Here is a 16,840-nt window from a genome sequence, read left to right as displayed (position 1 = left end):
CCAATTCAATGTTAATCACTCTTATCCTAATCTCCTCCCAACTTCCCATGTCAGCTCTGCTTTATAACATGGTGGTATGCAGTATTTGACCTTTTGTAACGCAGATATTTCACTCAGCATGTCCACTTAGATCACTCATGTTGTGCAGTGTTTTTTGAGTTCATTGTTTTTCGTGCTACATAGTATTCCATAGTTTTTCTATCCATTTGTTTGTTGATGAACACTTGCTGGAGAGATTGTGACACTTAGTTACTGCTGGAAGGAATGTAAAACGGTGCAAACACTGTGGAGGGTGGTTTGGCACTTTCTGAAAAAGTTGGAAATAAACATACCATTTGACCCAGCAATAACACTACTGGGAATATATCCTAAAGAAACCAGAACTGCCACCTAAGCAGATGTATGCACACCCATATTTATTGCTATGCTGTTCATACTAACAAAGAGATGGAAGCAAAATCAACGCTTTAACCCAACATCTCCAACAGCTGGAAGAAGAACAAGTAAAGTGTGCAGTCCCCATAAGAGAAGAAATAATAAGAATAACAACAGAAATAAATTGAAAAGAGAAAAACAATAAAAATAATAAGATTAAAAGTTGGTTCTTTGACAGGATTAATAAAATAGACAAGAAATTAGTAACTTTAACAAAGGACAAAAAGAAAGGCACAAATAACTCAAGTAATGGATAAAAGGGGAAACATCACAGCAGGATGGATGAAATAAAGTAGATAATAACAGAGTATTATGATGAACTATACTCCAAGAACTTTGAAAGCATAGAAGAAAGGGGCAAATTCTTAGAAACCCAAGCCTGCCAAAACAAACACAGAGATAGGTCATCTGAAAAGACTTAATACAAAATCCAACAGTAAGTTGAGCAGCAATAAAAGCACTCCAAACCAAATGTCTTCATCCAAGTGGCTTCATTGGTGAATTCTGCCAGAAATTCTGACAAGAGCTGATACCAATTCTAATCAAACTAATTCAGAGTAGAGAAGGAAATGGAATACTCCTGAATTCAATCTCTGAAGCAAGCCTAACTTCAATACCAAAGTACCGCAAAGACACCACTTTAAAACAAGAAAATTATAGACCTGTGTCCCTCATGACCCTCAATGCAAAAATTCCTAACAAAATCCTAGCCAATCAAATCCAAAATCATATCCAGGTAAATCAAATATAATGGATATGAAATCAACAGAGGATAAATTAGATTATTGGAACCTTCTTAAAGTTAAATTTTTAAGTAACTCAAAACAGTTCTCCACTAGAGTAAAAAAGAGAGCCAACAGATAGGGAAAAATATTTGTTAATAGCACATCTAATAAGGGACTCATCTTTAATAATTGTAGAATACCTCAATAGGAAAAAGATAACCCAGTCCCAAAATGGACAGCTTGAAGATGAAGACATAAGCAGGCATTTCACCAAAGAAGACATTCAGATGGCCAATAAGCATATAAAGAAATGTTCAAGTTCACTAGCTAGCAAAGAGATGCAAATCAAAACAAAAATAAGATAATAATACTTCACTCCAGCATAAGTAGCAATCTCTAAGAGCAAATGATATTCAGAGCATAGAGAAATTGGAACTCTCAGACACTGTTGATGAGAATGTGAAATGGTGTTATGTTATGGAAAACAGGCACTTTCTTTGAAAGTTGGGAATATAAATACCACTTGATCCAGCAATCCCACTACTAATTATATATCTTAATGAAGTAGGAGCTATGTCATGAATAGATATATTCATACCCCCTTTTATTGCAGAACTATTTATGATATAGCAAAAAGTTGGAAACAACTCATTTTCCCATCATTAAAAGAATGGCTAAATGCACTGTGGTTCATCTATACAATGAAGTATTACGGTTCACTGACAAACTGTCAAAAATTACCAAAATACTGCATAACGTGGATGAAATTAGAACAAATTATCCTGAGTATCATACGTCAGTCACAAAAGGCCAAATATAGTATAAGACCACTAATATAAAAACCAAGAAATAGTATGCCTTCCAAAAGAATCTATCTTGAAGGGTTAAAAGAGATGAACATTGAGTTATCTGGAAGCAAAAACAGAAGAAAAATTTAAATATTAAAAATAAAACATGGTATATACATTGGCAAGAAGAGCAAGGAGGTGAAGTCATGAGGAAGGACGCAGTGGGGACCTTAAAAGGTGGGGCAATTATGGGCGTGGATCAGTGGTGATTAATTTTATAAAATACAATGTATGGCAATGGTAATATGAAACACAATGTAAATTGAAGAATGTGTGAAAAACAATGTATATAAACAAAACACAATGTATACAAATTTTGTGTGCAAACCAATATAAAATGAAAATCATTTTAAAGAGAGAGCATGATATAATATATCTCACTACTATTTTCATCTCTGTTGTTTAGCTATAATTTGAGGGATGGGAGGAATGTGAAAGGGGGAAAAAAAACCCAGTGTTTTCAGTTAGTTTGTCCTGCCTGGCAGATGTAAAAAATAAAATAAAATAAAAAATAAAAATGGCAGATGCCTTTTGTAAAGGAGAAAAAAATTTATAATAGAATGTTTTAAGTGTAGTTATGTAAAATTATGCATTTGATTAGCCAAAAAAAAGAATTGGAATTTGACTTGCAAGATTAAAAATGTGGTAAAATTCTAAGGTTTATTCTTTTTCATTTTTTCAAGTATTCTTAATTCTTTTTCTGTATTAAAGTAGCCTTTAGGCTGCTCAAAACTGTCTTGACTTCCAGCTCTAGACAAATAGGCTTAATAGACTAGGAGATAGCAAGTTTGTGCACAGTAATTCACAAGGAAAATAAGATTTCTAGCAGTTTTTCCAAGAACCATTAATTAATCTCTGCAGTAGAGAGGGCAGGAACCCTGGTGTCATAGCGGTTAAAGCACTCACCAAACAGCCACTCCAAGAGAAAAATATAGAAGTCTGTCTCAGCAAAGATAAATAGCCTTGGAAATCCTCCGAGCAGTTCTACTCTGTCCTGTAAGGTTGTCACCATTGACTCAACAGCAGTGAATTGAATTGGGTTTGACTGTGGAAGATTTGGGCCTGTGACAAAGTACAGTAATTTCCAAGTAGTAACTGTTTTAGAAAGCTATTCTTTTTCTACTCAGAAAATACAGTTATTGTGTAGACAAATTTGCTTAAGACTGTGTCTTCACAGGACGAATAAGAAACTTCCTATCTTGAGAAATTATAGTACCCTAAGTGTATTGTTGATGTTTTTGTTATGTACCATCGAGTTGCCTGCAACTCATAGCAACCCTATGTATGTACAACAGCTCTAAAGCCTGCCCTGTACTGAGCCAGTCTCACTGTCTCCAACACATCTTCCCCATTATTCCAGTCACTGTATCAATTCATCTTATCTGGGGTCTTCTCTTGCGCTGTCCCTCCACCCTTCCAAGCTTGATGTCCTTCTCCAAGGACTGGTCCCTTCTGGCCACATACCCAAAGTATGTGAAACAAAGCTTCAAAATCCTAGCCTTCAAGGAGAAACTTGGTTTCACCCTCTCTAAGGCAGACCTGTTTGTTTTCTAAGTGGTCAAGACTCTTCTTCAGCATCAAAATTCAAAGGCATGAATTCTTCTTTTGTCATCCTTAGTCATTGTCTAGTTCTCTGATAGATACCAAGTAATTGTGAAAACCATGGACTGGATCAAGCACAATCTAGTCTCTAGACTGACAGTGTTGCTTCTCAGTACTCTCAAGAGGTCCCTGAGTATATTTTCAAATCTAAATTCTCCAGGCCAGCATTAAAGACTTCTAGTCATCTGTCTCCCTCCCCAATAGTAGTTCAATATGAAGTGTATCCCATCAAGACTTCTGTGTAGTGGTTACTGTCTCCCTTCTTTTAATGGATCTCATATGATCTAATGCTACATTTTACATATGAAGTTATAAATGAAGTTACTGAATCTAGATAATTTTTTTCTTTTAAATATTTTTTGCTAACATAATATCTTCCACATATATAATTCAGTGACATCAATTACATTTTTCATGTTGTGTGTCATTTTCACTACACTATAGCACATCATATGACTATAAACTCAGTATCCCATGGGAGCAAGATGGGCAGTCTCCTCTTGTGTGTTTTACTGTTCTGAAAACCCACTAGAAGGTCAGTTATGAGTCAGCTTAAAGTTGATGATACACAGTAACAGCAACAACAGTGTCTCTAATCTAAAACTCCTCCTGTGCCACTCTTCTTTCCTCTGCTAAGTGATATGCTTTACTCTTCCTATTTGCTTACTTCATGTAAGTGAGACCAGATGGTATTTTTTTCTTTTGCAACTAATTTTACTCAGCCTTATATTTTCAAGGACCATCTCTGTCCTGGCATGCATTAGTACCTCATCTCTCTTTATGACTACATGGTATTCCATTGTGTACCACATTTGTTTTATCTATCTGTTGATTTTTATACTGACTGGAAGAGATCGATATTTGTTCCCATTCCAAAGAAAGGTGACCCGACAGAGTGTGAAAATTATCAAACACTATCATTAATATCACATGCAAGCAAGAGTCTGCTGAAAATTATCCAAAAATGACTGGAGCAATATGTCAGTAGAGAATTGCCAAGTGTGCAGGCTGGATTTAGAAGAGGTCCTGGTACTAGGGATATTATAGCTAATGTTAGGTGGATCTTGGCAGAAAGCACAGAATACCAGAAGAATGTCTCTTTGTGCTTCATTGACTGTGCAAAGGCTTTTGACTGTGTAGATCACAACAAGCTATGGCTGACTCTGAGAAGAATGAGAATCCTAGAACATTTGATTGTGCTTATGCGAAGCCTATACTTGAACCAAGAGGCAGTCATCAGAACAGAGGAAGGAGACACTGCATGTTTCAAAATCAGGAAGGGTGTCCGCGAGGCATGTGTTCTTTCTCCATACCTTTTCAATCTGTATGCAGAACAAATCATCCAGGATGCTGGGCTGTACGAGGAAGAATGTGGCATCAGAATTGGTGAAAGATTGATCAATAACCTATGTTATGCAGATGACGCAACCCTGCTTGCTGAAACTGAGGAGGACCTGAAGAGCTTGCTGCACAAAGTCAAGGACTGCAGCCTTCAATATGAATTGAAGCTCAGCATCAAGAAAACAAAGATTCTCACCATTGGGCCACTTGCCGGCTTCGGGTTGGTTGTTGAGGGGTTTGGGTTGTTTTAACAGTTTTAGTTTGCTTGGCTCCACAGTCAACACTCTTGGTACCAGCAGCCAGGAAATCAAGAAACGAATTGCATTGGGAAAGTCAGCTGTCAGGGACCTCTCCAGAGTACTGAAGAGCAATGATGTCAGGCTGGAGAGTAAAGTGAGCCTGATTCGAGCCATAGTCTTTGCAATTGCATGCTATGCATTGGAGAGCTGGACAATGACTAGGGATTAATTAAAGATAATTGATGCCTTTGAGCTGTGGTGCTGGAGAAGAGTGTTGAATATAACATGGACTGCTAGGAGAACAGACAGGTTTGTCCTGGAGAGGGTGAAGCTGGCCTGTTCCTTGGAGGCAAGGATTCTGAAACTTTGTTTGACATACTTCAGGCATGTTGCAAGGAGGGACCAATCCTTGGAGAGGGACATCATGTTTGGTAGAGTGGAGAAACAGCGCAGGAGAGGAAGACCCTCGATGAGATGGATCAATTCAGTGATTGGAGTAATGGGAGTAGACATATCAAAGACAATGAGGTTGGCACAGGATAGAGCAGGATTTAGGGCTCTTGTACATAGGGTTGCTATTTGTCACGAGGGACTCGATGGCTCATAACAACAACAATAAAATATTACAGATAAAATTGATATACATTTTGTCTCGTTTCCCAGACTCATTTCTTTCCCTTCCTTTTTTAGAGGCAACTACTATCATGAATTTAAGAAAAGGGGAGTATTCTAGTATTTTTTAATAGTTATTGCTTCAGATAGGCTTATCTGTAAACTATTGATAGTATTTTCTTATGTACTCTCAAATCTTACATGCATGTCTTCTGCAACTTGCTTTTTAAAATTCAATCTTGGCTTTTGAGATCCATTTTAGTTGTACTTAATGTTTCATTCCTTTGTTTTAAGTTCCTTGTAGCATCTCAATTTCCCTATGATTAAAATGTATAAAATGAGCTAAACATATTTCGAACAGACCTTTAGCTCTGGAACAGAGAGGGAAAACTTGCCTGAAAGCTTTCCACCATCTTTGATGTGAGAATGGGGTGGAAGTGTCTTTCCAGTGCAAGTGCAAGCTCTGAGGTAAAAGCATCTGGTCAAGGCCTGGGATAATAATATGTGCTGACTGGGTGAGAGAGAGAGGTGTGGTTTTAAAATACAATTATGCTTGGGGCATATGTTATTTAAGATACTATTCCTCTCTCTCAGCAAGAACCTGTCACTCTTGGTGTTGATGGCTGTATTCCTCTGCTATGGAAGAATCAGAACTAGAGTAGACAAACATCTCTTGGCATTTGTCGAAGACACAGAGAAAGACTCAAGTCTCTACATTCCCTCTGTAGTTGGTGAACATTTGTTGAACACCAACAGTGAAATAGGCACAGGAAGTGCAGCTGCTAGCAATATCTTTCAGCATAAGTAGGAGCCTTGCTGAGTTCTTCTGTCTTTTATTAAAGGTCCACACACGTCCCTGTCGGGGAGGATCAAGTCCAGCACATGGAACTAGTTCAGGATCTAGCACAAGGTTTTAACAAGAAGTATGGGGAGTTCTTTCCGGTGCCCAAGTCCATTCTAAGTAAGTAACAAACTTCTGATTGTTAAATCAGGGCATATTTTGAAGAAAGGGTTGGATAACAAGTGGAAATGTGGAACTCTCTTAGGACTAAAGTTGACTTTCACATGAACAGACTTTAGGATTTAGAACTAGAATCTCTATCTTTTTACTTTCCTTCCTTCCTTCCTTCCTTCCTTCCTTCCTTCCTTCCTTCCTTCCTTCCTTCCTTCCTTCATTCCTTCCTTTCATTGTAGTACAAGTATATCTCCTTATATTACTGAAAAAAATGGCAGAAAAAGAAATCTAAAAAGTGTGGCTTGTTGTGATGTCACATGACATGAGTAGAACTTCCCCATAGGGTTTCCTCCACTATAATCTTCACAGAAGCAAATTGACAGAATTTTTTCCTCTGATGAACCTACTAATGGGTTCGAACCACCAATCTTTTGATTAGCAGCCAAGAACTTAACCATGATGCAACAGGGGACCTTAAAAAAACCAACAACATCATAATAGAAATGAAATAATAGTAATAATTGTCATTTTTCAAATAGTAATGGAATTTATAAAATCAATTATAGCATCCCTCATTTAGTAGAGAAGGTATTTTTCCCTGTTCTGTGAATGAGGAAACTAAGACCTGGGCAAGACTAACTTTATTTCTGATTTATGTGGTTAGTTAATAGAAAAGGGGGGCCTTTATATGCAGTTTTTCTGACCCCAAAGCCAGTGCCTGTTCACACAAAGCAAAAACCACAGTAGTGGAAACTGCTGAATTACAATCTAGATAAAAGAAAACGGAACTGCTAATGCTCACATTCTACTGTCTTAAATCTGCAACAGAAATATAACGTTCAGTCCGTCTGCTGAACCTGAAACTTCACTTCCACTAGCAAGGCTGGTCTGGTCTGATACTTGTTTGAGAAAAGAAGCTGTAAGTCTCTATCAAGGTTTTAGTAGTGATGTAAACTCAAGGCACGGCCAGAGGTCAGTGAACATAAGCACTGCCCATCTTTACTAAACTGGCCACATTTTGAAGGCATCTAACATGTGCCTAGTATCAATTCAGAAACCTAAGACAAGTATGAATTTCCAAGATTTATTCCAACAGTTCTTACAAATAACTTTAGGGTTCCTCATGCTTTGAAATCAATCTTTTAGCAGTAATTTTTAAACGCTTGGGCCAATGATTATCTTACCTATTTTAATTGCATATGCTTCTGTAACAGCCATAAAATACTGAGCATTCGTTAACTCTGATTTATGGGGCAAGGCTTAGTGTCTTGATTCTGTCAGAATAATAAAGAAGTTACTCTCCCTGGGTGGGTGTGTGTGGGGGGGTGTGGGTGTGGGTGTGGGTGTGGGTGTGTACTGGCATATATTTACGTAATCATGGATAAAGGAATAGAAAGATGTTTAGCACTTCTGAGAACTGCTCTGCAACTTGCAAAAACACCATGATAGGTAGTTTAATTTGCTTAAGATTATAAATCTTTATGTGTATATATTCATTAAAGAGTACGTGAAAATGTGATCGACAAAATGTTAGCAGTTATCACAAAGTGGAGTTAATTAGGTATTTCACAGTGAGCATATTTTTATTATGTAAGAATAACAAGTCATTAACTGGGGTTGGCATTTTTAAGATCAAGCTCTAACACTCCTGATGATTGTTCTGTTTTGTTTTTGTGTTTGTTTTGTTGGGACTCTGTTGTTTGTTTGTTTCTTTATTTTGGTGTATGTGCCTGTATGTGACTGTTTTCACTTAGCGCCAATGAAGAAGGTAAAATCCCTTCGTGACCCTTCTGCCAAAATGTCGAAATCGGACCCAGACAGGCTGGCCACCGTGAGAATCACGGACAGCCCAGAGGAGATAGTGCAGAAGTTCCGCAAGGCCGTGACGGACTTCACCTCCGAGGTCACCTACGACCCAGCCAGCCGAGGTGGGGTCTCCAACATGGTTGCCATTCACGCGGCCGTGACGGGACTCACCGTGGAGGACGTGGTGCGCCAGAGCATGGGCCTCGACACTGCACGCTACAAACTGGTGGTGGCAGATGCTGTGATTGAGAAATTTGCTCCAATTAAGAGTGAAATTGAAAAACTGAAGACGGACAAGGGCCACTTAGAGAAGGTTTTACAACTCGGGTCAGCAAAAGCCAGAGAACTAGCATACCCTGTGTGCCAGGAGGTGAAGAAACTGGTGGGATTTCTCTAGTAACTTCCAACTGGTCACTAAAAGGCCTTTATGCCTTGTGGTCCATACACTCCAATGATGGCAGCTTTCCGCAGAGGCAAGATATTCCAGCAGGAGCACACCTCAGTTGTATACCTGAGTCTTGGCTTTGTGCTGACCCATGGTCTGTAACATTTCTTCTAAATATCAACAATAAAATATTGTGAATAGGAGGTGGAGAGGAGAAATAGATGTCTGAAACTTCAATCATTTGACACATACACCTTGGTGTGAATTTGTCTACACATATATGAATGAGGTGGACAAAAATCTCTTCTGTTTAATAAGTTGAGGTCTTCAAGTAACAGTCCTGGGGGTTACCATTTGGACCAATTTGTATTCAGATCACAAAAAACCAAAATTATTATTGTCATTCATTTTCTTTTATATATATATATAACTAAAATTTATTATTAATTTCAATGAAAATTTACAGAGACTTTGGATTTCCATTCATTCATTGTTGCACTTTTCTCCCCTCCCAACACTCCCCCTTAGTACGCTACCCTCTTGGAAAAGTAAAAGAAAAATTCTTTCATTGTTTTACAAACGCTCCCCCAGATCCACTCCACTATGCAGCCTTCGCTCTGGACTTCTGTCAATTTTGTCATTCATTTTCAAAGAGATGGTACGTGCTTCATTTACTTGTCTTCCCTGAAACCTTGCTGACTGTTCCAGCAAATACTGGTTTTCAATATAATTATTATTATTATTATTCAAGTATATAAAATATGAACTTCTGAGACAAGTTCATTATTTCAACCTGACTTGTTAATCACACAAAAAGTCAAACTACAGGATGATATCCTTAACAATAAATTCCTTGCTGTTTAGTCTCACCAACTCCTTTGTGAGATACTTAGAGAAGAAATTGCCATTTTATATAAACAATGAATGAATGGGGTTCAGAGAGTACAATTAGCTTGTCCAGTATCACTCAGTAAGAAGCAAATATGAAATTAAGCCTTTACTCCTTATTCCTGAGAGTAGTACCTTTTTCCCAATTAGTGCAAAAATCCTCAGGCAACTCATTTGAGACTCTAAACTTTCTGACTTTGAAACTGGGTCCTTAAGAACTACATGACTTAGACTACTATCACTATTTTTATCTGCAACTTGGCCAACAGCTGCCTGCTCTAAATGTAGGTTCTACCAATCTTGGTCTCATTTGATCTTCAGAATCCCCAGAAGCTAACCACACGCCGTGGCGTGAAGTCAGTTCCAATTTAACTGGACCCTCCATCAGGTGTCCAAGGCCATATATATATATATATATATATCTTTGCAGGTAAAAATGGCTCTTTTCCCAGTTCAACAGTTGGTGAAGGTGACCTCTGCTGACCTTTAGGTTAGCAGTGTAACATGTATACCACCAGAGCTCCTTCAAAACTACCATGGTAGGGCCTACATTCTCTTTCTTATTTGTGGAGGTACTTCCAAGCATATTCTACTAGACAAGTAAGAGTGAGGGCTGGACAAATGAGATCTGCCCAGTGGTGAGTAGAATCATCTCATTTCTCTCTGCCTCAGTCCCTCGAATAGCAAGTCATGATGAGACCCAACTTCTCTACACTTTCATTTCTCCCACCTAAAAGTAGAAGGTCTAATCCTGACCCACACACTAGGACCTACTAACAAGATGGATTTTATAACAAAGTGCTTGTACAGTTTTTTGGCAGTAAGTATCATGATCACCATATAAGATCTCACAGAAGAGATTATCATGTTGAACAAAGAGTTTTCAGTCCATGTCTCTTAAGAAGTAGAAGAATAGAACACTATAGTAGGGTGGGAGGTGAAAGGGGGGGGAGGAACTGTATTATACAATTAGAATTTTAAAACCTTCTTAGAATTTTTTAAGCCAACTTGGCTTGTATAAAAGAGAAGGAAATATTTTGCTTTTTGGATCTTTTTTTGATATTATTGTTGTTGTTAATGTGCTAGCAAGTTGAGTATGACTCCTGGAGACACTACAGGCAGCAGATCTGAACACTGTACTGTCCTGTACCATCCTATGAGGTATCTAGAATGCTAGAGCTGCCTCAGGCTCTTTCTGCCATTGCTCTTTTTACCCTTAAAAAAGAACTACTGGAAAATGATGGAATTAAAGATGGATCTATTGAATCAACAATTCATTTGTCAGTGTTTTTCACCCCTTTATAAACACCTTTTTGTAAAAGAACTTGACATTATGGCAACTGAGAAAAGGAAAACAAGGCAACTTCTAATAACTTCAAGACACAAAGCCTACGTAGGTAGAGTATGGGCTTGTACAAAAATGACCCAAGGGTTCATCAAATCTAAAATCAGTATATGATTGAGACACTTGCCTGAATGACTTTAGGAAGTTAATAAGAGAGCCAAGTCTGGAACCTAAATCCAAGTTTCATTTTCCATTTATCATTTACAGGCTTCTTTGTAATTGAAAGAAAACGCTGGTGGTGTAGTCAATTGGATTCACTGTTAAACTAAAGGTGTTGCCTCTCAGACAGTTCAAAAATTTGTTTTTTAAAAAAGAAATACAACTCACTGTTGGTTAGCCAAAAGGTTTCATTAAATGCAAATCAAAGATTATTCTGTATTAAGTAAAATATAAGAATCACTGAGAATACAGTACTTAAGAGTTTATATACTAAAGATTGGCAGTTGGCTTTGATAAAAAGTTTCTGTTAAGTTTGTTGTATACTGTCGAGTCAGAACCAAACCACAGCTGACCTCCAGGCAGGTTTTCAGGGCAATTAATCACACTGAAGGAGATTGTCCCTCTTTCTCCACAGAGTAGCTGGTGGATTAGAACCGCGTGCCTTCAGGATTACAGTACAACGTCTTACCATTAGGCCATTGGTCAAATCTATATACAAAAGACGGAAACAGTTCCTGGTCCTGCATATGTCATGTCTACAATGCTTAACTGTGTTTTAATCTCTTGCCAAACCTGTGTCATTTGATCTTGCTGAGGGTCTTTTATTATTTTTTTAAATTTTATTTTCATTCAAACATTCATTTATATTTTATTTAAAAACAGTTACAGTTATCAATGTCATTTATTACATCTAATAGAATCTTCACTGTACCTTGTCTTTAAAACATCTACCAATCACAAGAGGAAAATGGACAATCTCTTGCAGAAACCCACTGGAAGATCAGATATGAGTCAGGTCTGATTCAATAGTAATGAGTTTGAGTTTCTAATTGGAATATGTAGATGCAGAAAAACTTGTCATTTTAATGTAACTGTTTTCCATATGTTTTATAAAGTAATAGTGAAATATATTTCAGAAGATAATAATAATGATTAGATAGTTTTGTGCCCTGTAACCCTGTCTGCTGACAAACAGCTCACCTTGGAGAATTGTCACTGAAGCCATGATGTTAGTGTTTTGTCCTTTTGTAGTTCTTCATAGCTATCTTCATCCTCAGAGCAGCTGGTGGGTTCAAACTGCCTACCTTTGGGTTGGCAGTGCAACTGCTTACCCACTAGGCCATCCGAGCTCCCAATAGAGATTTAAGAAAATGTGGGGGATAAATAAGCTACTTGCTGTTTATAATAAAGTGATTGTTTTTCCAGAAACCCTTCTGATATACACCATAAAGATGTCTATCATTAAATAATAAATAATACTATTGAATATCCATAATATTGAGTATCTCTGGTGGCAGAAAAGCTGTGATGCTAAGCCAAAGTCAAGCTGTTTGACTCCAACAGCTGTTCCAAAGGAGAAAGATGAATAGTCTCCTTCCATTCCGTTTGCTGCCTCTGAAAACCCACTGGTATGTCAGCAGTTAAGAGTCAGTTTCAATTCTATGGTCCATAACAACTTGAGAATCAGGCATCATAAAACCAAATCAACTGCTATGGAGTTTACTATAACTGATTAGCTACCCCATGTATTTCATAATAGAACTGCACTGTACTCCATAGGGCTTTAAAAGGCTGTAAACTTTTGGAAAGAGCTCTGATGGCACAAAGGTTAGATGTTTGGCTGCTAACTCAAAAAGGTTAGCAATTCCAATCCATCATCTGTTCCACAGGAGGAAGATGTGACAATCTGCTTCCATAAAGATTTACAGCCTTGGAAACACTTGGGTTATTTCTACCATGTCCTATAGCGAGTCTCTGTGAGTTGGAATCAGCTTGATGACAGGTTTGGTTTGGACCTTTCAGAAATACATTGCCAGGCTTTCCTTTCCAAGCACCTCTGTGTGGATTTAAACCACAACAGTGTACCCTGCACAGTATTCAAAAGTATATGGAATATTATGCCTTAAGGCTGCACTGCTAACTGGTCAGCAAAAAAATATTGATCCCAACAGTATTCCAGAGGAAAGGTTTTTTTCTGTAAAAGTATTTTCTATAAATACTCATAAGAATGCAAGGTCACAAGTTGTTTTATGATGGCTTCCTTCTCAAATATGCTCATAAAGAATTAACTAATATTGGTGTACAAGTCTCCATTTAACCCTCAGTTCTCATTTTCTCTGGGTATATTCCAAGCAATGGAATAGATGGACCTTATGGAATTTCTGTGTTCAGCTTTTTGAGGAAGCATCAAGCTGCCTTCCGGAGTGGTGGTACCATTGTACAATCCCACCAACAATGTAAAAGACCACATCCTCTCCAACATTTATTACTTGCTGTCCTGTTAAACTTTGCCACTGTTACTGGAGGGAGATGGTATCTCATTGTGGTTTTTATTTGCATCTCTCTTATTGCTAGGGCATTTCTTCATATGTCTGTTGGCCATTTGAATATCTTCCTCTAAAAATTCTTTCCATGTCTTTAGCCCATTTTGTAATTGGGTTATCAGTCTTTTTCTTGTGGTGGCCCAGGAGTATTCTATAAATTTTCGTTATGAGATTCTTGTCTGAGATGGTATTGCCAAATGTTTGTTCCCAGTCACTAGGTTTTTCTTTTCACCCTGTTGGAAATTTTTTGATGAACACAGGGATTTAGTCTTTAGAGGGTCCTGATCATCAATTTTATCCTATTCAGATTGTACATTTTTTTGTTGTATTGTACAATGATGTTCATAGCAGTATTATTCATCATCATAGGAATATGAAAACAGTCCAGATGTCCAAACACAAACAAATGGATTGAGAAGTTGGGGTACATCCATACAATGGAATACTATGCAACACGCAGGAGCAATGACTTTGTAAATTACTACCTAACTTGGGAGGGACTGGAGAGCATTATGCTAAGTGAACTAACTCAGTCCCACAAGGACAAATACTCTATAAAACCATTATTGTAAAATGAATATGAGGATCCAAGGGGGGGTGGAAATAGAGGAGTGTGAATGGGTGGAGGTATAGCATTTTAATCATAGGGTTGCACAATTAGATGAGTGGTGTGAAAGAAATGGGAAGAATCTTATGTGAAAAACAATGTATTGAAATTTTATCAATAAATCAGAATAAAATTCAAAAAAGAATTAACTAATAGTGTTATTTTCCAGTGAATTATTATTAGTTTTTTTCATTTTAATGTAGCATTTTTTCCTTTGTTGTTTTCATGTTATCTTTAAAGCTCCTACAGGCTCATTATAAAAATAAGGACTTCATCAGTGATTAGTGTGCATGCAAATTTATGCACAGTGTTCCTGTGTTTTGCCTTTGGGCATCCTGAACTCAGCTGCCCTCTCTCTCCATACCTAAGTCAATGCTCACTTCAGCCCTTGCTGCTACTTCTGTTATCTATTGTTGGGTTTTTTCCTACTTAGTTGCCAAAGAAACAAAACACATTTCCTCCTAAGGCCTTATCAACTTTGACATTCTTCTAACTCAGCGTTTCCTAACTCCCATCCACAGTTTGTTGTTGTTGTTATGTGCCGTCCAGTCGTTTGCGACTCATAGCGACTCTATGCACAACAGCCCTAAACCCTGCTCTGTCCTGCGCCAACTGCACTGCCTCTGACACACCCATCCCGATTACCCCAGTCACCGAATCAATCCATCTCATAGAGGGTCTTCCCCTCCTGTGCTGTCCCTCCACCCTCCCAAGCATGATGTCCCTCTCCAAGGACCCATCCCTCCTGGCAACATGTCCAAAGTATGTCAGACGAAGTATGCCAGAATCCTTGCCTCCAAGGAGTAGCTTGATTTAATCCTCTCCAAGATGAATCTGTTTGTTTTCCTGGCAGTCCATGGTACATTCAGTACTCTTCTCCAGTACCACAGCTCAAAGGCATCAACTCTCCTTCTGTCCTCTCTAGTCATTGTCCAACTCTCTGATGCATAACAAGCGATTGCAAAGACCATGGCCTGTATCAGGCGCACCTTAGTCTCCAGAGAGACACCGTTGCTCTTGAGTACTTTAGAGAGGTCCCTAACAGCAGACTTTCCCATCACGATAAGCTTTTTTTATTTCCTGACTGCTGGTGCCAAGAGTGTTGACTGTGGAGCCGAGCAAATTGAAGCTGTGAACAATCTCAATCCCTTCGCCATCCATCCTGACACTGCCAATTGGTCCAGTGGTGAGAATCTTTGTCTTCTTGACATTGAGCCTCAGTCCATACTGAAGGCTGCAGTCCTTGACCCTTCGCAACAAGTGCATAAGGTCCTCCTCAGTTTCAGCAAGCAGGGTTGTGTCATCTGCATAATGCAGATTGTTAATAGATCTTCCACCAATCCTGATGCCACAATTCTCCTCATAGAGCCCAGCCTCTCGGATAATCTGCTCTGCATACATGTTGAAAAGGTATGGAGGCAGGATGCATCCCTGGCATACACCCTCCCCAATTTTGAACCATGCAGTGTTACCCTGCTCTGTTCTGACAACTGCCTCTTGGTCCAAGTATAGGTTTCGCATTAGCACAATTAAATGTTCTGGGATTCCCATTCTTCTCAGAGTCGGCCACAGTTTGTTATGATCCACACAGTCAAATGCCTTTGTATAATCAATGAAACACAGATAGACATTCTTCTGGTATTCTCTGCTTTCAGCCAAGATCCATCTAACATCAGCAACAATATCCCTAGTACCACGACCCCTTCTAAACCCAGCCTGGACTTCCGGCAGTTCTCTGCTGATGTGCTGTTCTAACATTTTTGGATAATCTTCAGTAGAATCTTGCTTGCATGTTAAATCAATGACACTGTTCTGTAGTTTCCACACTCAGTTGGGTCACCTTTCTTTGGAATGGGAACAAATATAGATCTACGTAAAATGCCCCTGCCAAGATCTTCCCTGAAACATGCATAGAGGACCCTCTTCCACTGTCTTCCTAGATGTTGAAAACTGCCTAAGATACCTCCATAAGTTCACTTATAATATTTCCTGCCCTGGTGGTGTAATGAATAATGAGTAATGTGTAGGCTGCTAACCAAAATGTTGGCAGTTGGACTACCAGCTACTCCAAAATACAAAGATAGGTAAAGAGTGATAGCCCCAGAAACTACATAGGGGGTTGGCCATCAGTTGGACTTGTTGGCAGAGGAGTTTTGGATTCTGAAACAAGGAGCATTGGTGACGTACAAAATTATATCTTGGACTGTTCCCTTTGGAGTTCAAGTCCAATGGCCTCTCTAGTGGAGGCAGAGAAAGTTGAGGCAGTCTCCTCCCATACAGATCTACATCCTCCAACGCCTCAAGGAGGGCTCCCATGAGTAAGAACCAACTTGACAGCAGTGTTATTTGGTTTTGTTCTTTTTTTACTTAAAAAAAAATCTGAATAGAGTTTATCAAAAGATTGGAGACTTGAAACTACCCAGAGGATCTGGTGTTGTTCTGTACTGTTAAATCTAAACTCACTCTTAGCTGACCTTCTAGTGGATTTTCATAGGCAGTAAATTAAAGGGGAGGAGATTGACTATCTTTCTTCTTTGGAACTGCAAGTGGATTTGAACTACATACTTTT

At 38.5% G+C, this 16,840-nt stretch overlaps 1 protein-coding gene across 2 annotated transcripts in view; it reads left to right on the top strand.

The window, feature by feature from the left end:
* Positions 1 to 9,030, top strand: part of WARS2 (tryptophanyl tRNA synthetase 2, mitochondrial) — a 156,488-nt gene extending 147,458 nt beyond the window's left edge. For both annotated transcript variants that reach the window (XM_006900315.1, XM_006900314.1), the window contains exons 5-6: positions 6,645 to 6,763; positions 8,512 to 9,030. In XM_006900315.1, the coding sequence (XP_006900377.1) occupies positions 6,645 to 6,763; positions 8,512 to 8,960 (568 nt within the window). In that variant the 3' untranslated portion in view covers positions 8,961 to 9,030. The remainder of the gene's footprint in view (positions 1 to 6,644; positions 6,764 to 8,511) is intronic.
* The last annotated feature ends 7,810 nt before the right edge of the window (positions 9,031 to 16,840 follow it).

This window comes from Elephantulus edwardii, unplaced genomic scaffold (genome assembly GCF_000299155.1).
Source record: "Elephantulus edwardii isolate Elephantulus edwardi_28Jun2011 unplaced genomic scaffold, EleEdw1.0 scaffold00280, whole genome shotgun sequence".
NCBI classification, from domain to species: domain Eukaryota; kingdom Metazoa; phylum Chordata; class Mammalia; order Macroscelidea; family Macroscelididae; genus Elephantulus; species Elephantulus edwardii.
The sequence above is the reverse complement of the archived record's forward strand: the minus strand, read 5'-3'. Positions and strand labels throughout refer to the sequence as shown.